The following is a 27,220-nucleotide window of genomic DNA, read 5'->3' as shown; positions in this document are numbered from 1 at the left end:
TAAAGACATACAACATTTGAAAATGGTTCATAACATTTTTTATCCCAAGGCTCAAAAGTTAGTGTCCAACACTCCATCTCATATGTATGCTGCTGCACTCAGTTCCACTGTTACAGTGGTAGTGCAGACAGATTTCTCTATATCTCTGACAGAGTCATTTTTAAACCATGTGAAGAACCTTTTGCCCTCCATGGTTAATAGTTAACATCAGTACCTATCTCTATCCTCAACATTCCTTCCAGTGGTTCTCCAGGTCCACCTCCTTTGGCTCTGAGATGCAGAACAATTATTCATTCATGTACTGTCACTGCAATCTTCATCTGCTGAAAGAGGATTGCCCACTTGACCCAGGGCAGTATCCATAGAGATCGATAGACTTTTTAGTAAAAAGAAACAACATGGTTGAAAACAGAAGGGCTCTCAATCCAGTTCTCCTTCACATAATAAAAATGGCCACTTTAATATGGTGGAACTGTCAAGAATTCCATTATAATTGGATGACATCAAAGAGTTAATTGATTCTTACCATGCTGTGTCTTTCTTTACAAGAAACAATTTCTGAAACCTACTGATACAGTCACCTTTTGGCAGTTTTCTTTGTATAGAAAGGACTGATTGTGTGATGGACAGGTGCATGAAGGGGTGGAACTGCTGGTTGATCAGCAACTCCCTTTACTGTATGTGGCAAAACTTTGATCCTTACCACAGCATCCCACTTGGGATTGTGTTTTTCTTCCTTAGTGGGCCATGCTTTTCAGAATAGATGGTCTGCCATTACCCCTTTTGGCCTTTGTATCCAGGTGCAGTTGGGTGAATTTGGTTGGTTTCTACTGGTTAGTCCATCCCACCTCAGCGTATTACTATCCCCATATAAGGCTTTTCTTTGAGTCATCAGAAGGAGGCAGATACTCCCAATTGGAAGTACCTTATGTTTTATATTTGCCAAACATCTGTGTAAATGAGAATGGAAGGATGGTTCGAAATCATGCAACTCTGTGGGCTCTGTTATGGTTCAGTGGTTGCACACAGGTTCCTCTCTAGATTTTGTGTTTACTGCTGAACTGTATGCCATTTTTCTTGCCCTGGATCACATAGAAGCTATGCAGTACACGAACTATACTATTTATACCAATTCACTTGGCTCCCTACTGGCCCTGGAATTGCTTAATGTTAGCTCTTGCCCTGCTCATGTTGATATTCCAAACCGACTAGCTTGTTTTTTTTTATCATACATTTCTATCCAGCTTTTCTGGACACCAAGCCACGTTGGCATTTGCTGGAATAAGCTCACTGACATTGTAGCTAAGTCCATCTGCTCTGGTGCTATCACAACTTTGCCTTTCCCATAAATGGACTATAGTCCTGCATTCAAGGCTTGGCTTCACACCAGTTGGGAGTTGACTTGGATTGAGCAACGTGATAACAAGCTTTTCTAGATCAAACATTCTCTAGCTCTTTGGTCATCTTGCTTCTGTAAAGATCGGAAGGAGGAAGTTGCCCCAGCTAGGCTATGCATTGGCCAGTTTTTAACATGTTATTCTCTTTAATCTGGGACTCATGCACCAGTGTACAGTCTTTGGAACATCAATTTATGATAGTCCACATTTTACTGTTGTGACTTTGTTACAACCATGAATGAAGGTGCCATTTTAGACATATTTTTACCATGGGTTCACCATTGACATTGAGTAGTATCATTAATGATGGTGACACTGTCCCCCTCAGTTGTGGTTTTAAATTTTTAAGGGTCATTGGACTTTTAAACTCTTAAGTTTTTGATGTAAAAATTGGACTCTGTTTTGTTTTAACATGATTCCTATTTATTTGTTTTTATAATTTTACTTTCTTAATTTTTACGAGTTGTATGGTGCAGATAGCCTAATTGCTTTACACCAATAAATGCCAAACAACCAATCAATCTCTTTCAGAATTTGTTAATAGTTCTCAATTATGTATAACCAATAAACTCAGTCTTCATCTGTCAAATGGGATATGTTGTATTTTAAATGTAGGATTGTGAATTTCTCTTTTAGTACAAGCTTCGTTCCTAAGGGGAAATTGTCTGCCTTTAGCGTGTTATTATTCATGCTCTTTGGTGCATTGTTTAATTAAATAAAAATGTAGTACATTACTGCCATTAGTTTTTATATATAAAATGAAAAAAAATATGGTTAAGTTTTATTAATAGTCAATAGAAGAAACAAAAAGACCAGGGCAAATGCTTTATTTTATGTTTCTTTTGTTTATTCTTTATTATAAATGTAACTAAAACATAAAAATGGGGATTGCTTTAGATTAGTTAAGTTATGTAAAGTGAATAATAACATAAAATATGTTTCATGAGGCACACACAAGAGGAGCTTGGACTTGAGTACTTTGTGGGTAAGGTAATTTTGATAGCATAACATGAGCTCTTATGTTCTCCAAATTATTTACAGAACAATAAAACAATTAAATATAAGTGTTAATAAAGGCATACTGTTACAAGTATAAAGCTACTTAGGATAGATGAATGTAGTTGTTACAATATGAAGTCATTCTAGAAAGAAAAACTAGCTTAGATTTTTTTTAATGATTACAAAGTTGCTTCAATTAACCAACCTTGTATATGATTCAGGTATTTAAATAACATATAAAATGTAAAGTTTAATTGAAAACAAACACTTGAAGTGTATTTAGGTTTTAGAGAACGTAAATGAAATCTAATTTTTTGTTTCTAAGGTGAAGAAAGTGGTTATAATTTTAAAATGAAAATTACTTTGCACATGGAATAATCAAAACAGATATTTGATATACTCAGGGACAAATCTTTTATTAGCTTATTAAAAATAATTTTTTAATGTGAAAACTAATGTTTACTGAAAGCCTGATACCTTTTGTAAAGGTACACATACTGCATTAAAAGTTGCAAGTAATTAAGGTGTGCAAATGTTGTACATGAAGTTATGTATTTTATACCAACCCCATCTGAAAAGGCTTGTGTACCTTTAAATAAGTAGGAATAGTATTGGTTAAATGGACTCACCCCAGGTTGGAAAGGGAATATTGACTAGTGATGTCAAGAAAACCCACTTGTAGAGAAATATATATGCAACAACGTTTCGCCCTTCTATGTAAAATATTTTCTCAACCCAAACAAGCCGTTTTTGCATATATATTGGAATATTGACTAATTTCTTATTTACTGTGTAGCTACACAAATTGCGGCAAGGTTTAAGTGAAAGGCACATGTTTGCTGTTAACAAAAAAATTAGATGAGTTTCTAGCATAGCTATCCTCAAGATGTGTTTGTGAATCACTGAAGTCAGTGTGGTTCTGAGTCTAACAAGCCAAAGTTCAAGATGATGTTCACGTGAAGAAGAAAAATACTTTTGTCCATTGTTCAGTTAATATATTGTATTTGTATAATTCCTAGAACCTCTGGAATGCATAATTATTTTTCAGTTTGTTCTTTTCATTGTATCTGCTATTTGCTGTTGTCTACCATGAACTTTTGCTAAAGCAGTAGTGTAGGATAAAATGAAAAATTGATAATTCCGTTATCAAATACATAATACAAAGTGAAATACTGATTTGACCCTCCTACCCATCCACTCTTTAACTTTTATCATAGATTAATTACATTCATGTACTTTAAGCATTTTAATAATTGAAACACTTTGTCTGTTGAAAGCTTAGTGTTTGAACAGAATCTGATTCCTTTTTCATGTCTTTCTTTTAATTAACTTTAAAATACTATTTTTATGACTGTTTTAAAATTTTATGTTCTGATTCTGATTGTTGTGCTAATGAAGAAATCAGCCATTAATGTAAGGATTTTATTCTGGTAAAGTTGAGATGGCTTAGTTTGGTCATTGGTCAGATCATGTAATGTCCATTTCCATCTTTTTCTTGTTGTTTCCTTTTTTCCCAAGTTCATCAACCAGCCATACTTAGATTTTATTATTTAAATAATTTTTTGCTAATACTTGTTTCTTTACTTTTTGTATAATATGGTGTACGTGGATTATTGGGTTATAGAGTGTATTCTAAAGCATTATATATTTTGCATATAATAAGAATAAAATAGGTAGCCAAAGATTTTGAAGGTTGCTTTGCTCTAACAAATGATGATGAAATTATAGTTACTGTTAAAGTAGGTAAGCACTAGACCTGTTGATGAAAGATGAACAAAAATAAGAAATCTCAGTTTTGACTGTCTGCTCATTTTTGTCTTTGGGATGCTCTTGATAGCTGAAAAAGTGGCATGTATGTGGGAGACAGTGACTGCTGTGTATACTGTGATGGTGACTTTTTAACTTGAGCTAATTGTTTAAAATGTGAAGAAAAAGTATATCAGGTCTACTAGAATAATTTGTTATGTAAATTATCCATACTAATAATGGAATTTTACATTACTGAAATGTAAACATATTGATAGACCACAATAAGAGAATGTCATGTATTTTTCTATGATTCGCTAAGCGACTTTTGTATATTACATACAGAATTCCATGCGTGCTGTAGTGGAATATCATGGAACTGCATGTGATACCTACCCACCAATTGTCGTCCTTCTTATAAAAGGGAAAGAGGATTTAACTATTAAGGTAAAGAACTTTTGACTTCTGTGTAAAGATCTGAAGATAAAGAACTAACTACCAAATATCACATGTTTATTTTATCACATTCTTTGTGTAGTGTCAGATATTCGAGATACAAACCAAAAACTTTTATCAGTTGAATTTGAGTTACTAAAGTAATAATATCTTTTAATATAAGTATTTCAGCATTCTGTAGCATAGAATAAAGTATCATTGATATTACATTATTGAGGCTTTGTTTGAAACTACTAGCTGTATATTAAAAAGATTATTTCATTCATTTTATTTTAACCTTAGAAAGTTGATGTTTAAATAGTAGTTCTTATGTAAGCTAGTCACATTGGTCTTTTATTAGTAGGATGACTCCTGTGGTTGTTGGTTTTTTAAGTTGCAAAGTATAAGAATGCTTTTTCTTTAAGTCCATAATTTTTTTTTGTATGCATTTTGATGCTAGTGGCAGAAATCCAGAACTGTATTTTAGATCAGCATACGTTTCAGAAGAAAATGCTCGAAGGGCAAGGGTGAGGTATTGCATTTTTATGCGTCTCTTAAGCTACAGTGTCTGGAGAAATTTTGTACAATGTGTTTAGAACTGCTAGCAGTTAGTAATTACAGGCTGTCAAGTGTTTGTTCTCAGTAAATTTTTAGAGGACTTTGTTAACTACAGGAATGCAGTATTGTAGAGAGATGTATATTAGAAGTATCATTGCTATTTTTATTTTCTGCTGTGGAATGCTATGTGATAGCAACACACAGATCTGATGTGACTCAATGGTCAGTCAATATATTGTGTACTGCTAATTAAGTGATTTTAAATACCAGTTATTTTATGAACAAAAAAATTGAAATTTAATTGTGATTAATTGTTGAGATGTTTAATCTGTGTTTGGATGATACAGAACAATGAGTTGTTAGTATTACACTAACAACTTAGTGCATTATGCACTAAGTAGTGCTGCTGTTTTTTTGTTTTTTTTTAATTTTCATTTGCTGGTTCACTTGGTGCAGATTTTTAGTTGTCACTGCTTGGTGTATTCCGATGCCTATGACCCCAGGATGTGGCTAAGAAACAGTTTTATCAATCAGATTGCTTACCATTACATCTGTAGTATCATTTTCCACACCAATAACATCAGCATTGGTAGGGAAGGATTTGATACCTGTTACCATTCTTATCAAAATTTCTTATTGCTGAGCAAAGAATGAGAAGGGGAGGACATAACAAAGATCAATGGTCATATCATTAGCATTAAAGACATTCATTGGGCTCCAACTTCCATTCTAGGGAATCTTTCTGTTTGGTTTGTTAAAGAATGGAGAATATTGCTGTCAGTATCAAGATCAAGTGGCCTGATGAACAGAATCATGGACCCTATGCCATTGGGCAATAGACTGTCTGCAAGGATGGTTAAATGACAAAAGAACAGGAATTAGTTTTGAATATTACACGACATAAGCTAGAAACAGCATGTATTAAGAGCTAAGTGGTTCCTTTAGAAGATAACTGTGAGGCACTATGATGTTTTCTTTCATTATTATAAAGGTGTAGTGTGAATTATTTGTACATATGTATGTGTTTAATATTCTTGGTGTATCTGTTTAATAACTTTTGGAACTTTATTGTTCTGTATAAAATTCAGCTGCCCTGAGTTTATCCTGTAATTTTGGGTTTATCCATATTGAATTTTGTTGCATCTTATTTCAAACTAGCTGGAGTAATCATTCCCTGGATGGAAGTCATGTAAATTTGTGATTAATGAAATATTATCTTAGGATATAAACTTCCTTTTCTTGTATGTAATTGTAAAAAAAAAAAAAAAAAAATCTTATAAAAACTGCAAATCTGCACATTTCTCTTCATGGACTCAACAAACCTTCATGTCAAATTTGATGAAGATCCTTTCACAAGGGGACAAAGTAGTAGTAAAAAACAAGTACCATTTAAAAAAATGGTCTTATTAGGCCCCACATTTCATAGGAGTGTTAATTTGTGTGTACCCTTACATGGACCTAATGAACCTCCATACCAATTTTGATGGAGATCCATTCACTCCCTACAAGTAGGAGCATGGACATCCAACAGACACATCTGTTATATTTATATAGATTTCTCATTATTTCTTTCTCTTCATTTCCACTTTTAGTTATTTGGGCAAATACAGCAGATTTTTTCACATGTAAATAATTTTGTAAATGTAGTTTCTTAGGTGTGTAACTGTACTTTGTGTTATGTCTGTTTTATTTTGCTCTGCATTTTGCCATTGTGTTTACTTAATTCAGTTCTGAGGTTTCATTTTTGTGTAGTTTCATTCAATTTCCTGTAGTAGTTTTGGTTTTGTAGCTTATATAATTGCCAGGTTTTATTTGATTATATGTTGTGTTCAGTGTATTTTGAATTTTATCCAGTTTTATTTGATTGTTTTTAAATTCACCTTTTTTTCATGAAAAACCTGATGTCCAATAGGGATTATCTTGCATGTGATAAAATCTGAGGACAGGACATCTTTGTAAGCAGTGAAGAATGTGATTGTGCAAGATGTTGATAATATTGTAATAATTAGTATAAATAGGTTCTTCTAGGGTTGGACTTGAACATAGAATCTCTAGCTAACAAGACCAGTGCTGTACTGCTGAAATACTTAGAGCACAAATGGTTTGTATCTATATTTGTTCCTTAAACTTCCCATCATGACTGGTCATCATACTACAATCAGAGAATATCATTCATGTAACAGTTATTTAAATTCTGTTCAGAAACCAAGAAATAGTAAAAAGCTATTTATCTTGATTGTTAAAGCATTTTTATGATTTATAAGAAGTTCTCTGTCCAGACCTGTTGTATTCTGTTTGTTCAGAAATTGGACAAACTAGATTTTATTTCAAAATAAAATGTATCAAAGTACTTCATACATTTCTCTCCCAGTTGTGTAACAGTTAAAGGTTTCTCTGTGTTTTTAATCTTCTTTTGATTTTCTCATTCTTGAATATTATAATTCTATCCACTTGAAATATTACTAGGTGATATTGACTAATACTGATAAATGTTGATAATGGAATTTTGTTTTCATACTGAGCAGTCAGCAGTTTTTTCATATGCTTTTATAATTTTAAAGAATCATTATCTATTTAGGTAAATGAGCATTTTTGGATCTTGGGAATCTCTGTGTTTGGTCTCAAGCCTTATCCTTCAGTAGTGGTTACCAAGCATTTATCACTAACACTATCTCACTTATTTTGATTTGTGTTTGACCCTTATTGCCATATGCAGGTTGTATTTTACTTTCTGTGTTATTTGTCTGAAACTTCTGCAATATCCCTATCACAGTTTGGAAACTGCTGCCACACCTTTTTGTTGGTTTTATAAGTAAAATATTTGCCAGTAATGAAGACATGATGGCTAGTCTAGTGTTAATGTATTTTTGTTCTAGGTGTCTGATAGAGGAGGTGGAATTCCACGTACCCACACAGACTTGTTGTTTCAGTACATGTTTTCCACAGCCCCACAGCCATCCTTGTCAGGCTCTAACTCTGCACCACTAGTATGACATTTTGTTTCTCTTGTTTGGCTTTGAATAAATCTTTATTTTATGATGCACTTTAAAACTTTAATTATATTCCTTCAGTAATTTTTACATGTGTGAACATTTGTGTTTGAAATTAAAGTATTTCTCATTGCTTAATGTTTGGAAATATTAATTATATTACAGTGTAATATTTAAAAAAATGTTTAATTACATATTTTTGTAATTAATTACAATATTTTTATTGTATGTCAAGAGAATCTAGTATTAAGTTTTGATCTCATTAAGGAACAGCTCACTAATAAGCTTGTTTCACCATCCTACCTCTTTTGTTTGGTAATTGTACATTAAGATGTCTTATTTTGTTTTCTGAAATACTGTGTTTAACAACAGGCAGGCTATGGATATGGTCTTCCTTTATCTCGTCTGTATGCCCGGTATTTTCAAGGGGACCTTGTTCTTTCTTCGTACGATGGATATGGTACTGATGCTATTATTTATCTCAAGGTAGTATATCATACAAGTCTCTTTTATATGTAGTATCAAGTATTTGTTTAAGCAACATTTTTAAACTGTTGATATATTTCTTTAATATCAAGATATACAAAAACCACTTTTCAATTAAAATGATAAATAACACACAGAAATCTCTGGTTTTATTCTAACCAAGGAAATGACAAAAATGTCACAGTAAATTGTGCATCCAGTTACTAGCAATTGTTCACCAACCCTGGGATAGAGCTTGAAGATGCATCTTGTTTCTAATAAGGCAAGAATTTGGTATTTTGTGCAAGTAATCCCAGTCTCAATCTTGCTCATGGGAGACATTTTTTGTTGTAATTCATATATATTTAGCTCTAAATATGACTGCTTACATGCCAAAAGAATGCTCCTAGCAAGTTAACTAATAAAAGGTTGTTCCACTAACTTGCTAGCAAGGTACTTTTTATTTTAATATATGCATAATATCATAATTTTTAGTGACAATAAGGAATCTTTTGGTTTATCTTAGCTATATCATCTTCTGAACTAAATTAAACTATCAAATAAATAAAATATAAAAATCTTGGAGCCAGCCCTTACCATTTATAGTTATCAAGCTTTTTCTTAAACTCCCATAAATTTATCAAAAAATAGTACTATCTCAGCTGAAGATGACTCCTGATCTTCCAAATTTTATATTTGTGTCCCTTAGTTCTACTGTTGTTACTGTGAAGTATGATAAAAATTATAATGTATCTACATTATCAATTACTTTTACAATGTTAAACACATCAATCAGATCTCCTCTCTCTTCCCTCTTCCCCTCCAAGAAAATTGTTTAAAATTTCAACCTTTCCTCTTATGGCAACCTCTCCATTCTAGTAACTTTCCTCTGAATCTTTTCCAATAATTCAGTGCCCTTTCTAAGGCAAGGAATCCAAGAATGAACACAATACTCCAAATATAGTCTAACCAGTGAACTCTACAAATAATTTATAACCTTTTCAGACTTGTTATCAATTTTTCTGAAGATACAACCAAATATTCTATTTTTCTCACCACTAGCAAAAGCAATGAGTTTGCATAGCATAAGAGACTGATAAACTATTACACCAAAATCCCTTTCTATCATGACTCTTAAGATTAATCCTTTCCAAATTATAATTTGAATTATGATAATCCGTGTGAATTTTTTGCAATTAAAACCCATCTGCTATTTACTTGCCCAACTCACTAAATGATCTGAAATCTTTGGTAAATCAGCAACATTCTCTTATTGTTGAGAGGGATTTGAAGAACATCCCAGAGTCTGAGATTCTTGCTGGTTTCTCCACCCAAGGAGTTTCTGCAGTGAGGCATATCTCCACTCACAAAGATGGAATTATGGTGCCGACCAAAGTCTTCATTCTGAAATTTAAGTCACCACGTCTGCCTGCCACCATCAAGACAGGTTATCTTAATTGCAGAATACAGCCATACATTCCAAACCCTCTCCAATGTTTCCATTGTCACTGATTCAGTCACTCGAAGACATCATGCTGTGGTTCCTTGACATGTGCTAGTTGCAGTGGCAAGGACCATGATGCTTATGGGTGTGAAATGGACCCTCATTGCATCAATTGCGATGGCTCTCACCTGTCCTATTTTCATTCTTGCCTTAAATGGTTGGAAGAAAAAGAGGTGCAGCATTTGAAAACAGTTCATAACATTACTTATCCTGAGGCTCGAAAATTGCTGTCCATCATCTCATCTCTGATATTTACTGCTGCACTTCATTCCACAGTTACTATGAAATTGCAGACAGATCTCTTTGTGCCTCCAAAAGAATTGTTCTCCAAACAAATGAAAAGTTTTTTGACCTCCATGGTTAAAAAAGTTGATGAATCAACTTCAACACCTGTCTCTGTCCCTTATATACATTCCACCAAACCCCAAGATCCACATTTTTTGGTCCCAGGTACAGGCATTTCCTCAGATCCATCTTCCTCTCTCACCCTAAGATGCAAAACAATCATTAGTTCACGTCCTCAGTCTCTGGAATTCCCTTCCAACAGCAAAGACCTGCTCAATCACCCAATCGAATAAGGAAAGTAAGGAAAAAGATGTAAGCAGAAGGGTTCTCCACCCAATTCGCCTACACATAAACAAAAATGGCCACCCTGATACAAGGGAACTGTTGAGGTTTGTTCTAATCTGGATGACATCAAAACACTGATTGCGTCCTACCATCCTGTTTGTCTTTCCTTACAGGAAACATTTCTGAAACCTGCCAATACAGTCACCTTTCAGTGGTTTTCTTTATACAGAACTGAGAGTCTGTGATGGACCAGCACATAGAGGAGTGGCACTGTTGGTTGATCAGCATGTGCCCACTTTTCTTTGCCACTTGACACACCCTTTGAGGCCACAGCCATCTGTGTTTCCTTGGGTCATACTGTCACTGTTTGTTCTCTTTACCTGTCACCTGAAGAGACATATGATTAATGAGACCTTGTGTGGCAGCAGTAACTGACTGTATTATACAAGCAGCTGCTCAATGTATTCCTAAAACCTCGACACATTTTCCACTATGTCCTCGTCCGTGGTGGAATCTTGCCTGCCACATGACATGGAAGGCTCAAAAACGAGCCTGGGATACTTTCCGTAGATATCCCACACTCTCAAACTGTATCACTTTCCAGCAGGCTCGTGCACATGCTTGATGGGTAAGATGTCAAAGCCAGAATGAATCTTGGATTAAGTTCACAACCAGCATATCCTCTACCATCAGCTCCAAAGTAATTTGGGACAAGATTTGAAAGGTCAGTGCGCAATCACTCTGTCCCCCCTCTTGATCTTGCTCTCTGATGGCCAGGAAGTGGCTGATACTCAGAGCATCACCAATACACTAGGTGAAAGCTTTTGTTGGATATCTAGCACTTGTGCTTCTTCTTCCACCTTCTTAGCCATCAAGACTCCTGATGCCTGGTGCCAGGCTATTGTCCTACCTTTCTCCAAGCCTGGGAAGGATCCCAAGATTTTCAAACTACTATCCAATTGCTTTGACAAGCTGTCTCTGTAAGACCTGAGAGAGGATGGTTAATGCTCGTCTTGTTTGGTTCCTTGAATCAAACAACCTCCTCTCACCCACCCAGTGTAGGTTCCGACGACAGCACTCTACCGTGGATCACCTGATTCGACTTCAAACGTCAATCAGAAAAGCCTTTCTCAAATGACAACATCTTGTGTCAATATTCTTTGACATTGAGAAGGCTTATGATACAACATGGAGGTATGGCATTTTGCGAGACCTCCATATATATGGGTTACACGGCCATTTGCCCATTTTTATTAAAAATTCTTTAATGGATAGAAGATTCCTGTTCTTTTCTACAGGAACTTGGAGTCCCTCAGGGATGTGTTTTGAGTGTCACACTTTTCAGTATCAAGATTAATGCCATCACTCAACAACTCCCTCTCACTGTTGGAAATGGGCTCTATGTCAACGACTTTCACATCTCATGTCAATCATCGAACATGAGATATATTGAGCAGCAGTTACAAAATGCCCTCAATCATGTACTGAAGTGGACCATGGCAAATGGCTTTAATTTCTCTCTCTCTCTAAAACCGTTTGCATGTGCTTCTGCTGCCAACTGGGTATTCACCCTGATCCTGAACTTTGTATTGGTGAAGTTGTGCTGCCTGTGGTCTCCGAGACTAAATTCTTGGGGCTTATCTTTGACTGTAAGCTAACCTTCATACCACACATCAAGCAGCTACAGGTCAAATGTACAAGAGCACTAAACATCCTCCATGTCCTCTTTTCCACCACTTGGGGAGCAGATCGACATTCTGTGCTAAAGATATATCATTCTATTCAATCTAAACTTGACTACGGATCACTGGTCTGTGGCTCTGCCAGACCATTGGTCTTAAAGATACTAGACCCTATTCATCACCAAGGACTTTGGCTCTAACTGGGGCTTTCTGCACTTCCCAAGTTCAGAGCTCATGCATAGTCTCATGAACCTTCTTTGCACCTCTGCCATTTGAAACTGTCTTTACCATATGCTTTGAAATTTCATTCCTTACCAAAGCATCCCACCTGGGGTTATGTTTTCTTTCCTCAATGGGCCATGCTTTTTCAGACCAGATGGTCTGTCATTGCTCCTTATGGCCTTTGTATCCAAGCACAGTTGGATGAATTGGGTCTGTCCTTGGATAACATTGCTGTATCCACTGGTCAGCCCATCCCATCATGGCTTCTTACAGTCCCCAATTGTGACCTGTCTTTAAGTAATCTGAGAAAAGTAGACACTCCTGATTGGAAATACTGTTTGCTATTTGCTGAACATTTTCGAACCATCCTACCATTCCTATTTATACAGATGGTTCAAAATCAAGTGACTGTGTGGGCTCTGCCATGGTTTGTTGTGGTTCAGTGGTTGCATGCAGAATCTTCTCTACACCTTTTGTGTTCACTGCTGAACTGTATGCCATTTCTCTTGCCCTGGATCACATAGAAGCTAAGCAGTACTCAAACTGCATGATTTATACTGACTTGCTAAGTTCTCTACTGGCTCTGGTATCACTTCACGTTGGTTCATACCCTGTTCTCACCGATATTTAAAACTGACTAGCCCAGTTTTTCTGGATACCGGACTACGTTGGTATTTGCAGGAATAAGTCTATCTGCTCTGGCACTATCACTGCTGTGCCTGTCCCATACATGAACTATGGTCTTGTATTCAAGGCTAGGTTCTGTGCCAGCTGGCAGTCGACTTGGAGTGAGCAACATGAAAACATTCTTTTCCAAATATTGGACTTTGGCCGTCTTGCTTCCATAAGGATCAGAAAGAGGAAGTTGTTCTAACTAGACTACGCATTGGTCACAGTTTTTTAACTCATCCTTTTCGTTTATCTACAACTGATGCACCAGTGTGTATTTTGTGTAACACTTGGATCACTATAAGCCACATTTTACTTTCTTGCCGTTGTTACAACTTTCAATGCAGCACCATTTTAAACATGTTCTGTCCCAACGTTTGTCCTACGTTAGACAGTGTTACTGGTGATGGTGACATTGTCCACCTTGGTAATGTTTTTAGTTTTTTAAAGGCCATTTATCTTTTTAATGTTATTAAAGTTTTTTAATTTATACATTTTCCTTTTTAATGTGGCTCCCTTTTAAAAATCACAGTTCATCTAATTGAATTTGATATTAGAAACTGGCCGCAACATTAAGTAACTCAAAACCAGGACTGGAAAGGCCAACTCCAGGTGACTGACAATGGTTTTTTGTATTTACCTGTTAGTCTTCCTGGCAAATTATGATTATTACAGTCACACTACGGAAAGTCCTTTACAACTTGAATTACTGTAGTTTTTCTCTTGACGTTGTTGACTAGATGTAAACATTTAGTTTTATGCTATTTATTTATTTATTAACTTTGTTTTGTTTTACCTTAATTTCCTTTTATGAATTTTACCGAATTTACTTTTACCTTTTTACCAGATATTTGGTGCAGATAGCCTAGCTGCTTTGTGCCATAAAACACTAAATCAATCAATCAAGAAGAATAATTATAATCATCAGATACGACTCTTCATTTGTCATCCCTCAAGTCTTCCCCATCTTAACATTTTTGTTTACTTTAAATATGTTTAAACAAATCCTTACTGTTAATTTTTACATTTTCAGACAGCATTTTCTTAAACATCTTTTTTCATGTCCTCATTTCCTGTTTCACTGATTTTCCTGATCTTCTATAATCTGCACATCTGTAGTTGGAACTAATTTTGAAACGATAAACTAGAGAGAAGAAAACTAGAAACAGTATCTATTTTCTTAGAACTAAGCAATAAATATTATATTCCTATATGATTTATTTTTAATGAAACTATTTCCTAATTCTTAGTGTTTCATAATGGACAGACAGACAGACAAAACTGTTTTAATTAGTCTTTGTTTAATAACAATTAAGACATATAACAGAACTCATAAATGCTCTTTTATGCTTGGTCAGTTTAAAATAAAAAAAAAATTTATCTCGAAATATATTGTCCCCAAATAACCTGATAAAACAAGTGTTTTGACACACCAAAAGTGAATTTGATCAGTGCCAAGTTCCCAAACTTATAGCTAACAAAGGTAATTTGAAATGTTCGTACAATTGTTTCTGTTTTCATTTTCATACATCTATGGTTTTATTAGAACAGTACATTATAGAATTCTCAGTGCATAGATTTGGCCATGAAACAGCTTTTCAGTTATTCAGTGCTAAGTTAAAGATTGTATAAAAATAGTGTTTCTCTCCAAAAGATGTGTAAAACAAATCTTACTTTCTGTCAAGATCACGTATAGCATTTTAGTTTGGTTATGACATACCAATCCATAGTTCTCAACAAAAACCAACTTATTACACCAGTAACATCTAACAAACTGTGAATACTTAATTTCAATGCTATTTTTAACTATTGTATTTGTAGCCTATTGCCAAAACTTATTGTTAAGCCTAATATTTAAGAATCGCTATTACAGTTTTTATCACAGCTTTATGCTCACATTAAATTAATTTAGTTTAACTTTTCACATAATGAAAATTTGATTCTGTTTTAAGATGTTTGTTGAAATCAAGTCACTAACTTTATCTCAAACTTTCTGAAAATAGCATAACAAGAAATTTTTGATGTAGAATTTTTGATATATTACTTAATTAAAATTAGTCCTGTACAGGATATACAAATAACTTGTTATTGTAGGCTCTCTGTGATGAGGCTAATGAGCTTCTGCCTGTGTTCAACAAAACCTCCAGTAAACACTATCGTACTTCACTGGGTCACCATGACTGGAGCACAGGAATGCACCATCACCACTTTAACAACAGCATTAACAATGGCGAGAGGACTCTTGGTGTTCGCCATGTCAGCACTTAATGTGTGTGGGTGTGTTTGTGTATGCTTTTCTGAGTAGTAGTATTAAAGGTAAGACTTGTTACCTTTAAGAAGTAGACCATTTATAAATTTATAGCCATGATACCATCTATAAAAATTCTAAGAAAAAGAAATTAATACAGTTCAAGAAATCTTGTATAATGTTTTTACTATCTAATGCTCATAAAAATTGTAAATCTTATATTTAAGGCACTACAAAGTACTGCTAATTAATTTTTACCCCTTTCTTTGTAATTTAGATTTTACTTACCAGTTATAAAATGTTTAGAAATTTGAAATTTCTTGTATAATGGCTAAGTCATCTTAATACTTTACTGTTACAGTTATTATTGGCTAACTTCTGTCCATTTTGTTTTATTATTTTTTATATTATCATTTGTTTTTTAATTTTTAAGTTCCATTTACAATGGCTCGATGTTTGAAACACTATTTCTAACTACTATATTTAGAATACCTTATGAATTTCAATTCATTTAACTTGGTTTCATTGTTGATTCTAATTCATTGTTGTTTTAAGTTTTAATTACTTAAGTTTACACTTTTTTGCACTTGTATATGTAAATATTGTTTCAGTTCATTGTCATATAACATGTTTCATATAACTTGATTACAGTGGTTTTACATTTTAATGCTATACATACAAGTTTATAAAAATCTTAAAATGTCTCGGTAAGTGCCACAGAAAGTTTATGTAGTTAAAACGATATCAGTATTTAATGTTTCCAATGATAAACAGTTTTTAGCTGTTTTTTGAATAAAAATATTTTTTTTCTTTCATCATATATGTTTTTATTAACAATTTTTATTTGTTCATGATTATTTTAAATTGTTTTGCAGTAATACAAAAATTAAGATCTTGAAATATTAAAACATTTTTAAAGTCTATGAAAGATAATTACACACTACTTGTAAGGTAGTGTTTCAGTCTATTTTAGTTTTTTGAAAATATTTAACAACTAAAAGTTGAGTAAAGATTCATCTTCATGACTAGTTACAATGACTGTATGTTGTACAAGTATGTAAGAAGAGGTACAATCATTAAATTATTTTTTCTTTTCAGCTAATAACCTGTAAAAGATACTTGCTGCATGTTAAAAGTTGTCCTGACTATGTATGTAAAATGGATCATGGATAAGCCGGATCTGTTTTAGTGACTTATGATTTTATCTGGATAAAAGGATGTAATTAGAATGATTTCATTTGTATAGATAATATTAATCAACATCAGAGGTTTTGAAATGGAATAATTTAGTGAACCTTGAATCCGAATATGGAAAAGGTTATTCGAGGCTTGAAAAGGCCTAGATGTCATAATAGTAATGCAAATGTGTAATGAAGTATACATGTTCCATACTTCTAAGTAAATTAGAAAGATTTATTTACAAATCTTTATGTCATATAAATGTAAATATGTGTGTAATGCTGCTGAAGTAAAACAGGTACTGAATGGAATGTTACTACACAATATTTAAGAACTAAAGAGATAGTAATGTGTATATTGTTGTGTTTGGAAGATAAAACTTCACTCTAGTTTTCCAAGGAATTATGTAAAGACTGTATTTGGAATGTTCCTCAATTGAAAGGAATCACAGTGGGCCAAGTTATCTCGATGTTTGTAAGCCTGGAATTTAGTTTGTCCTAGAAGCCTTTTGTATTAGGCAATTTAAGTAATTCATATTTTAATATTTTGGAGAAAAACAGTATTGTATTAGCCAGACTATTACTGTAATGTCTCAACAAAATCACAGTAGATCAATATCTTTACTAAAGTCATGAGCCAAGTCTGGATTAATGCCTGATTTACGTTTTTCAGATTAAGTGCTAGTGAAGGGTTAATTTAAATTGAAATTAAAAGAACCAGCCTAACTTGTAGTTTAACAATTTAAATGTATCACAGCTTGAATGTAAAAGATAAGTTAGAATTGAAAGCAAAACTATAAAAGGAGGCCTAATTTGCTTAGTCTGATTTAAACTAGGGTCAGTTTATTTGTTAAGCCAGTACAAGTTGAAAACATAGGTCTTGATGAATAAAAGCAACTAGGAAGTTGGAAATATTAATTAATCATTTTTTTAAAGAATGTTGTCCAGATATTCTATGCCAAATAGACTCTTGTTGGTATTCCATTTAAATAGAACACATTGATTGCTATTTTCTGTTGATTTTGTGAATAAATGTGACTTTTATTTTGTATATCTTTTAGCTATGAAATATTAAGGGAACTGAATACTTTAAGTGGGTGTCAGGTATGCTATAAACCAGCTATTTTTCAGTAGTGTGTATTGTACTTTGTGTGTGTAAACAAGTTTGTTCATTGTTGTTCAGAAGTGAAGGTGTGAAACATCACTGCGCAAAACACAGTTTGCAACTTAACTTCTGGACAGCAATGAACAAATTTGTTTACACACACAAAGAAATAAGTACAATGCACACTGCTGAAAAATAATTGGATTATACCATACCTGAAACTCAGTTTTAATATAAGCACTAAGGAAGATTACTTTCCAGCCTACAACTGCTTGTAGACAATGGATGAAGTTCGGAATTCAAATGCTGAGAGCTTGTCATAAGTATTTTGGAATAAACACCTGCAGTTGATAGGTATTAGTAGAACAGGAAATCCCAAGTGCTTTTTAGTTGCTGTTGTTGTACAATTTTCTGTAACTGATATAACTCAGATTTTTACTCTTGTATTTCTGTATTATCAGTGTATTTTTTGGTGCTGATTTTAGTGCCCATGCAGGGTTGATTTTAATTTCTAATGTTTATTGATATTATACTGAAAAGTTTGTTTTTTTTTAAACCTGAATTCTCCTTTTGGTTTTCACCAACACACACACACACACTTACTGGTAATTTACTTGTAGTTGTTACACATTTTAATAATAAACTAGATGAGTATATGTAATCCAATGAACTTTATTTTAATTGAAGTTTGTTTGTAGTTTGAGAGTTCTGAATATGTTAAGTAGTAAGTTTGAAGTCAGCTTAATGTTACAAATAAAATATGCCTCTAATAATCTGAAGACTAGATAATATGGTATTTCATAGTGGTCAAGAAAGAGTTTCTTAAATTAAGACACTGTCAAAGAACACTAACATGTATGAAGAAATTTAACAGATTATAGGCCAAAAGTTCTCACTCTGTGATCCATAGGCTCACTACAGATGGTCTGTGGAAAAGTTGAATAATTGTGATTAAAAAGGGGAAGACATAACATAATTGTTAATCTTTTTCAAAAAGTCATGATCCACAAATAAACAAAAGTGCAAGAACCACTGCTCTAAGTAACCTAAGTTTCTGAGCCTTGAGCCTAGGTGTTGAGAATTGAGTATGGCAAAAGACCAATTGTTTAGCACTTAATTTTTGCAGAGCATTTTGTAAGTATTGATCAAACATTCCAGGTTAACTGTTGGTACTATGGAAGATAAGAGTATTTAGATGAAGTAAAAACCATTGGTTTATATGTTATGCACAAGTCTAATATTTTGTAGTTTAAAATCAACCTTTTCAAACATATGATTAATGAAACTACAATTTCACAACCTATATAAATGTTTAGTGATTTTTTTTCTTCCCTCCTTCCTAATATGAATTTTGTTAGATTGGCAAGTGAGGTAAATATGTGAGCTTAAGTGTAAGTCGTGTGACTTTTTAATAGTTTTTTTAGTTTATTTTTAAATATTTTACTTGCTGACTAATTCAAATTTGCTATTTATGTAAGCTACATCGTAGTTTCAGAAATATTCTAAATTCCTATCAGCAGAGAGGGAAAAAAAACTGTTCTCAACTTCAGTAATTTTTATTAAAGATCGTTATATTTTGAATATACAAGATTGTCTTATCTGACAACAGTAAAGATTTGAACTATGTGAAATCTTAAGAAAACAAACAAAATGGGAATGAATATTAAAATGGACGGAACTACGTTCATCTTGCTAATCAGTATCAACATTAAACTTGTATATTGGTTAAGCCTTGCATGGATTGTTTGGAAAGACATCTTTTTTTTCTTCTGTTCTATAAAATGACCTTTTAAAAAATAAAAGTGCTAATGAACTGTTTTTTGTATCACTTCAGGGTTAAGTGTTATGGAATTTGATGTTTGCTCAGAGAACTTTCAATTTGCATAGAGAATGGACACTAAAAATATTTAGCTTCTGTTTTGAATTTCTATCTGTAGTTAAATGGCTGTAGGTGATTATTTCTCAGATATTAATAATGTGACTGCATTTGGGTATGACTCTCTATTAGTGAAGGTAACAGTAAAATTTGGTAAACATGTCAAATGCAAGGTGGATAACATGCAAAGAAGCAATGATGTTGGAGTTGCTAATGAAAAAGATAATAGAAAAAATTAGAAAATGGAAATGAAAGATGACAAATTGAAATGTCTGAACTTGAATTTATTTGTTTCAAAATTCAATAGGTGTAGGCACTAAAATGTAACATTTAGTCCTAGTTGAGTAGATTTTATCCAAATCGAATTGTATATTGGTTTCATAGAAAACTAAATTCATTGTATACCTTTTTATCTGTATTATGTATCTAAATGAAAATATGAGCACTTGTTGTTGGATTATTTAGATAAACACCACAATACATAATTTACTTTCTCTCTTAGTTATCTGTGTAATATTAGGATCAGACTTGTGTAGCAATTAACTTCCATGTTTTTATCTCTCAGATTAGTGATTAGATAGAAAACTGTTGGATGTGTATTATTCCTTATCAGTTTTGATCTTGTCTCTTAAACTCTGCGAGTTAAAGTGACCCTTGTATCTTTTTAGTTTTTGGTCACCAGAACATGTTTTTTTTTTTTTTTTTTAAATCAAATTGAAGGATTCTGTCCTATTTGGTTTGAAATAACTTAGTGCATTTGCACATAAAGTAGACCAAAAATTAAAGTGATGATTGTTATTTTCTCTGCATACTGGTTGTTAAATAGGAAAGACGTTGTTAAACATTAATTTTATTTACAATGAAGTTTCAGTTAAATCCGTTAGTCAAAAAATAATTCTAAAAACTGAATTATATTTTTACAAAATAAAGAATTTAACTTGTTTTTAGTACTTTACATTTTATTGGTAGATATTTTGTTTTTTTTCAGTTAAGTTTTATTTTAGTTATTTGAAAGCTGTACAGTGAACAGTTAAGATATTATTGTAATATTTTCTGCTTTTATTGGTATAAAATGGTTAACTTTGCTGTTGACTTATGTATAGTAGAATATGACAGTAAATTAAGAACGCTTGTTTATTCATAGTCCAATATCTGATACACTGCGATTAAGTTGTCAGTTTATTAATCAGTGATGACGAGAAACCCACTTGTTGAGAAATTTATATGCAAAAACGGCTCGTTTGGGCTGAGAAAACACTTTTACATACAAGAGCGAACAACGTTTCGACCTTCTTCGGTCATCGTCAGGTTCACAAAGAAAGAGGTAACTGACCGGAAGCTGACCACATGTTTGAAAGGGGTTGTGTAACTGTGTGTCGAAATGTAGAGGGCGGTATTAGATGTTTGAATATATAATTTTATTTATTTTATTTTATTAATATAGGTATAAAGGCGTTCCTTTATATTGGTTTATTTTGGGTTTAAGTTGTTGTATAAGTAAGGCTTCTTTAATTTTGCGTTTGTTTATGTTTGTTTCTTTATTTAGTATTTGAGTGTTTTCTATGGTTATGTTGTGTTTATTTGACTTGCAGTGTTCGAAAACGTGTGAAGGTGACTTTTATGTTCTTTGAATCTGGTTTCCATTTTCTACTTGTTTCTCAATATAGAAGTCGTGGCAGTTATCACATTGTATTTTATAAATAATGTTGGTGTGGTGTTTGTCAGTGTAGTTTTACATAGTATGGACCTCAGTTTTGTGCCGGGTTTTTGAATAAATTTGGTATTAATTGGAATGTCATATTTTGTTACTAATTTTTGCCAAATGTTGGTTATTTTTTTTGCTGATGTCAGGAATATATGGTATACAGCAGTATATGGTTTCGTGGTTTTTTGATTCGTGAGCTGTATTTACTTTAGTTGGTTGATTTTGCTTTCTGTCTAGGTGTGTGCGTATAATTTTTTCTACGGTTTGTGGAGGAAACTTATTGATGTTGGTGAAGTATTGTTTTATTTTGTCTAATTCATCGTTAATTTTATCTGGTGAGCATAGTTTTACGGCTGTGTTTATTTGGTTTCTTAGTATGTTGAGTTTTTGTTTTGTTTCATGTGCTGAGTCCCAAGGAATGTATAGTCCAGTATGGGTGATTTTTCGGTGGATTTCTGTTTTGAATTGTGTGTCAGTTCTTGTAATTTTGAGGTTAAGAAATGATATTTGATTGTTTTCTTCCTGTTCATATGTGAAGTTGATGTTGGGATGTATAGAGTTAATGTGATTGAAAAATTTAAGTATGTGTTCTGTAGATTTGAATCCCGCAACCGTGTCATCTACATATCTGTACCAGTATAGTGGTGGATGTAATGCTGTGTTAATTGCTTGTGTTTCAAACTGTGTCATAAAAATATTGGCTAGAACTGGTGATACTGGGTTGCCCATGCTTAGGCCATTTGTTTGTATATAGTTTTGGTTGTTGGACATGAAGTTTGTCTTTATCGTGGTGAATTCTATGAGGGTTGCTAACTGGTTACTGGGAATTTCTATAGTTGGGTTAGGGTCTCGGATATAGAGTTCTAAGGCTATCTTGCAGGCTTCAGTGGTTGGAACTTCTGTAAAGGGATATAACATCGAAACTGGCCATTAAGGCTTTATGATTAATTTTTTTTAATTTCAGACTTGATCTAAATCAAAAATTAATCATAAAGCCTTAATGGCCAGTTTCATATGTTATATCAAAACTCAACATGAAGTTCCAACTAACCCAGTTAGCATAAAACAATACTTCACCAACATCAATAAGTTTCCTCCAAACAAATGGCCTACAAACCGTTAGAAAAAATTTGCGGGATACGCACACACCTAGACATCAAAGCAAAATCAACCAACTAAAGTAAATACAGCTCACGAATCAAAAAAAAAACCACGAAACCATATACTGCTGTATACCATATATTCCTGACATCAGCAAACAAATAACCAACATTTGGCAAAAAAAACCACGAAACCATTAGTAACAAAATATGACATTCCAATTAACACCAAATTTATTCAAAAACCTGGCACAAAACTGAAGTCTATACTATGTAAAAACTACACTGACAAACACCACACCAACATTATTTATAAAATACAATGTGATAACTGCCACGACTTCTATATTGAGAAACAAGTAGAAAATGGAAACCAGATTCAAAGAACATAAAAGTCACCTTCACACGTTTTCGAACACTGCAAGTCAAATAAACACAACATAACCATAGAAAACACTCAAATACTAAATAAAGAAACAAACATAAACAAACGCAAAATTAAAGAAGCCTTACTTATACAGCAACTTAAACCCAAAATAAACCAATATAAAGGAACGCCTTTATACCTATATTAATAAAATAAAATAAATAAAATTATATATTCAAACATCTAATACCGCCCTCTACATTTCGACACACAGTTACACAACCCCTTTCAAACATGTGGTCAGCTTCCGGTCAGTTACCCTTTCTTTGTGAATCTGACGATGACCGAAGAAGGTCGAAACGTTGTTCGCTCTTGTATGTAAAAGTGTTTTCTCAGCCCAAACGAGCCGTTTTTGCATATAAATTTGTCAGTTTATTAATCAAACTTATCTGGTTTGTTAGTGCTGCCATCTCGTAGCAGTGAGTTTAACTAATTGTGTGAAGTCACTGTGGTTTGGATGTATCAATCTTGGACACCAGCATATATATACGTAGTAAAAAAATTTCTGTTCTTTTCCTCCCCCATGGAACTTGAAACTTGTTATATGATTACAAAAGTAAGTGTTCTCGTAGTACTAAATATTCAACTGATTCGTACGTAGCTTATATAATTTGTTAGAAACCTGTAAGTTATTTGGTATTTGTTTTTTAGACTGACGTGTGTACTTTAAGTAGTAAACGTTTAAAATGTTTATTGTGGTAGTGGTGTTACTATTCATCACACACAGTGCACAGAGTGAAAGTCTGTTCTTTCTGATTAGCAAAGCTTTTATTGTTTTATTACTATGTAAAACGTAGGATATTTGTAGAATATTTCAAAGTTCTCTACATCGTTAAGACAATAGTATGTTACTGTGGTGTATACACAATAGATATGTATTTATCCCAGTAATATGGTGTGTGCATAATTAGATGTGTGTTCACGCATTGCGAATTGTGTGTACCCCTTTTGCTGGTAATAAAATTGGTGTGTTGAATCAGTTTTGCAAGAGGTATTTATTTATACGAAAACCAATCTAGGGTAACAGTTAATTATTTTAAAACACGTTTCCAGGATGTTTGAAGTAAAATATTTGGTGTAACGCCATAATAATTTCTTTACTTTCAAGGGCTGGACGTCTAGTTGTTCATTCGTTGGACTGTGAATTCGAGGTTTCGTGGCTCGCAACTTATTACGGTAGAATAGTGCGCTATGAGGTTCACAATCAAACCACGCTATTTTCGTAAAGTAGCCCTTGGTGTTGACAGTGGGTGAAGTGAGTTAGCTTGCCTTCATTCTTGTATGTCATTTCAAAATAAGAACGAACTATTCGCCCCCTGGCGGCTTCGCGATAAACTTGATGTAATTTAGGGATTCATTATATTTGTGTGCACAGTATTGTAAAAATGATAATAGTAGGATAAAAACACTAACGAAAGCTACTCCATTTAGTAGATACTAGTAGTTAACGACAATTTTTCTCATATTCAAAATATTCATTTTACAGATTAATATTTAACGAGACATTTGAAATGGTCAAAAGTAGCTTATTTTGTTAAGTATTTAAACGGACTTGAAGTCTAACAATCGAGGTGGCGGTGGAAGACAAGAAAATTTTATTTACAGAAGCTTCGAACGTTTCGGATTACACATATTTAGTGAAATCTGAAAATAATATAGCCATATTTAACTTGTGCAGTAGTAACTTTAATAACTAATTTACCTACAGTATTTATGGAAGTGGTAAGCAGAAGGAAGTAAAGTTACACGGGACTTCAAATTACAATTATATGACTGATGGTTAAGTAAGCCTGTTTAGAATAGTCTTAGGTCTAGGATGTTTGCAAACCGTAAAAGTTGGGTACACCTTTGTAATAATTAAGCTTTCTTTTATGCAGAGTTAAAGATTAGAAGTAATAGTAATAGATAAATCGTTATGCGAGATACTCTGATCTGGGGTCTCAACATGCGAACAAGTAGCTGACTGACTGAATTTAAATAATGTATAGACGGCCATATACCACTACATGTTTACAGAATGTGGTTTTTAAGTGGCTTTTTTTAAGTCTATGTAGGTGACTTAAAGCCGTGAACGTAGAAGTGATGGTATTTGATCTTTATATTGAAGTGTTTAATTCGGAAAGTCTATCTGTATAGACCAGCCTGAGCTGGTCTTTAGAGTAAAAGTTTTTTTTTTTATTAAGGAAAAGGATTGGTCTTAATTTTTAACGTTTATGAGTCTATAAAAGGATTGAAGATAACGAGGGAAATTTTGAGACTGCGTGGAAAGTAGCGAGTAACTGTAATTTTTTTGTTTGCGAATAATTCTTGTTAAAAAAAAATCGATCGAGTGGCTATTGTGTAACAGGTGGTTTTGCAAAGGTTAAGAATTCTACTTAAAGGTGAATTTTACAGAAAAAAACTGCAGTCAAAAGAACTACTCATACTGATTAATTTTGCAGGTTCACATTTTTTTTATAAAAAATGTGCTAATAAATGAAACATAGAACTTTTTTAGTGCAGAAAGAGTCCTTTCCGAGCCGTCATCCGAATGTTTTAGTTTTTATGTTTGCCGCTAGGAAAAGTACTGTGACGTAATAGTTGCCAAATAAACCGCCAACGTCAGCGCGTTGAATGTAAATAAACATGGCCAGTGCATACGGAGAAACAGAGGCGGAGTCTGTTTTGACTTAGTGTTCTGAATAGTGTTGAGTAGCACCATATCAATTCGAACCTACTCTGAACGAACCTAGAACAGTTACTTTTAACACAGATCTGACAAGTTCTAGTCAAGATCAGCATCTTCATCACTCATATGAACATCATCAGCATCTGTCGCTTGTGATACAGAGGACTTCTTAGCAGCAGGTGATGATTCTACAAAAATCAGTGAAAGAATTACATGTATATAAACAATGTACTGTTTACCAGCAATATTTTATAATAAATAATCAAAATAATATTAACAAGACTAATCTGACTATTGAATATTGTTAAATGATGAATAAAAATGTCATATTCAGATTCAAACTAACCTACCAGTACCACAAGCAAAATCTATTGTTAGAAGATTTTCTGTCTGGGTAGCTACAGTCTTCAAGCCAGATGGGAATACCTGTACACCTCTGGAAACAGAATACCAGTCTGTGTCCCTTTTGGAATACTTGGGATAGGCTAAAACAATAGGTTTTTATTTAGGTATTGAAATAATAACATTCTTTCACGGTTAGATTCAAATTAATATAAATAAAATCGTACATCAATTATTGCAACTTATGAATGTTTAATCTAACAGTCATGATCTACTTACAAGAGTCTGAACAGACACAATCTGAAATGAGTCAGCTCTAGAGTCTTGGCAGTCATCATCAGTGGTGGACTGAATCACAACCTCCTTTGCAGAAGTAGGCACTGTGTCATCAGCAGCACTTTCCTCTAAAAGCTGAAGAAATAAGATTATATGTTAAAATAACATGCTTTATGAGGTTTATGAGATTGACATTTAACATGACAATGTCAAAGTACTGTGTTAAGATTAATTTTATTATGATGAGTTATGGAAATATGTTATGGAGTTTATATTTGATTTTTTACAAGCCTACATTTTTTTTAAATACATAACATGTACTTGGTTACTTCAACATGTTCAAGACATAGTCTTATTTCAATTTATATTGAAATATTAAATTTGAAAAACGGAATTATTTAAACTTTTTCATAAAATGATACAAAAACATCTACAGAATGATCTACCAGCTTTTAAACTTGAAATATACTCTATTTGGGGTAGATTTGTCCACTGTCTAGACTAGGAAATCAAGGTTTTACTGACTTTCAGATGCCACAAATGCTAAACACGTTCATGAATGTGAAATGTGTACGTCTAGTTACGTTCTTCAAACTCTTGTACTTTTTAAATTATTATATTATACTAGTTATTGTGTATCGCTTTATACTGCACATATACCTTTAAGTTTGTTCTTTCCGTGATGGCAAGGGATGGCTTCAGAGGGGTGGAACCTGTACGCAGCAGGCTGAGAGCAGTCCTCAGCTCTACACAAGGAAAGATGGTGGGGACGATCCTGTCTACTGCCGATGTTTTTTCATTCTCAACTTGCCTGGCTTGAAACCCACGGAAATCAAAACAGTAGGATCCGACACAAAACATGATGCGTTTAAAGTGATCTTGACAAAGCTTTGCATGGTGTGAAGGTATCCAGTTCTTCCTATTAACCATCCGCACCCACTGTTGCCACCTTACCGGTTCCTTCTCCTTGCACGGAAACGAAAAGAAGCTTTTTCCCGATGCCAACCGTTTTTACAACCATAAGCAACACAGTAAATCATGTTATTATAAAACAAACA

The 27,220-nt window shown here is 33.4% G+C and overlaps 1 protein-coding gene across 1 annotated transcript in view; it reads left to right on the top strand.

Moving 5' to 3' along the window:
* Pdk (pyruvate dehydrogenase kinase) overlaps positions 1–20,347 on the top strand; it is a 49,623-nt gene extending 29,276 nt beyond the window's left edge. Inside the window, exons 9-13 of the mRNA XM_076500233.1 lie at positions 4,488–4,589; positions 8,012–8,122; positions 8,498–8,611; positions 15,332–15,553; positions 16,584–20,347. Coding sequence (XP_076356348.1) covers positions 4,488–4,589; positions 8,012–8,122; positions 8,498–8,611; positions 15,332–15,505 — 501 coding nt within the window. The 3' untranslated portion in view covers positions 15,506–15,553; positions 16,584–20,347. The remainder of the gene's footprint in view (positions 1–4,487; positions 4,590–8,011; positions 8,123–8,497; positions 8,612–15,331; positions 15,554–16,583) is intronic.
* The last annotated feature ends 6,873 nt before the right edge of the window (positions 20,348–27,220 follow it).

This window comes from Tachypleus tridentatus, chromosome 4, assembly GCF_004210375.1.
Source record: "Tachypleus tridentatus isolate NWPU-2018 chromosome 4, ASM421037v1, whole genome shotgun sequence".
NCBI lineage: Eukaryota > Metazoa > Arthropoda > Merostomata > Xiphosura > Limulidae > Tachypleus > Tachypleus tridentatus.
This window is presented reverse-complemented; position numbering and strand designations above follow the sequence as displayed.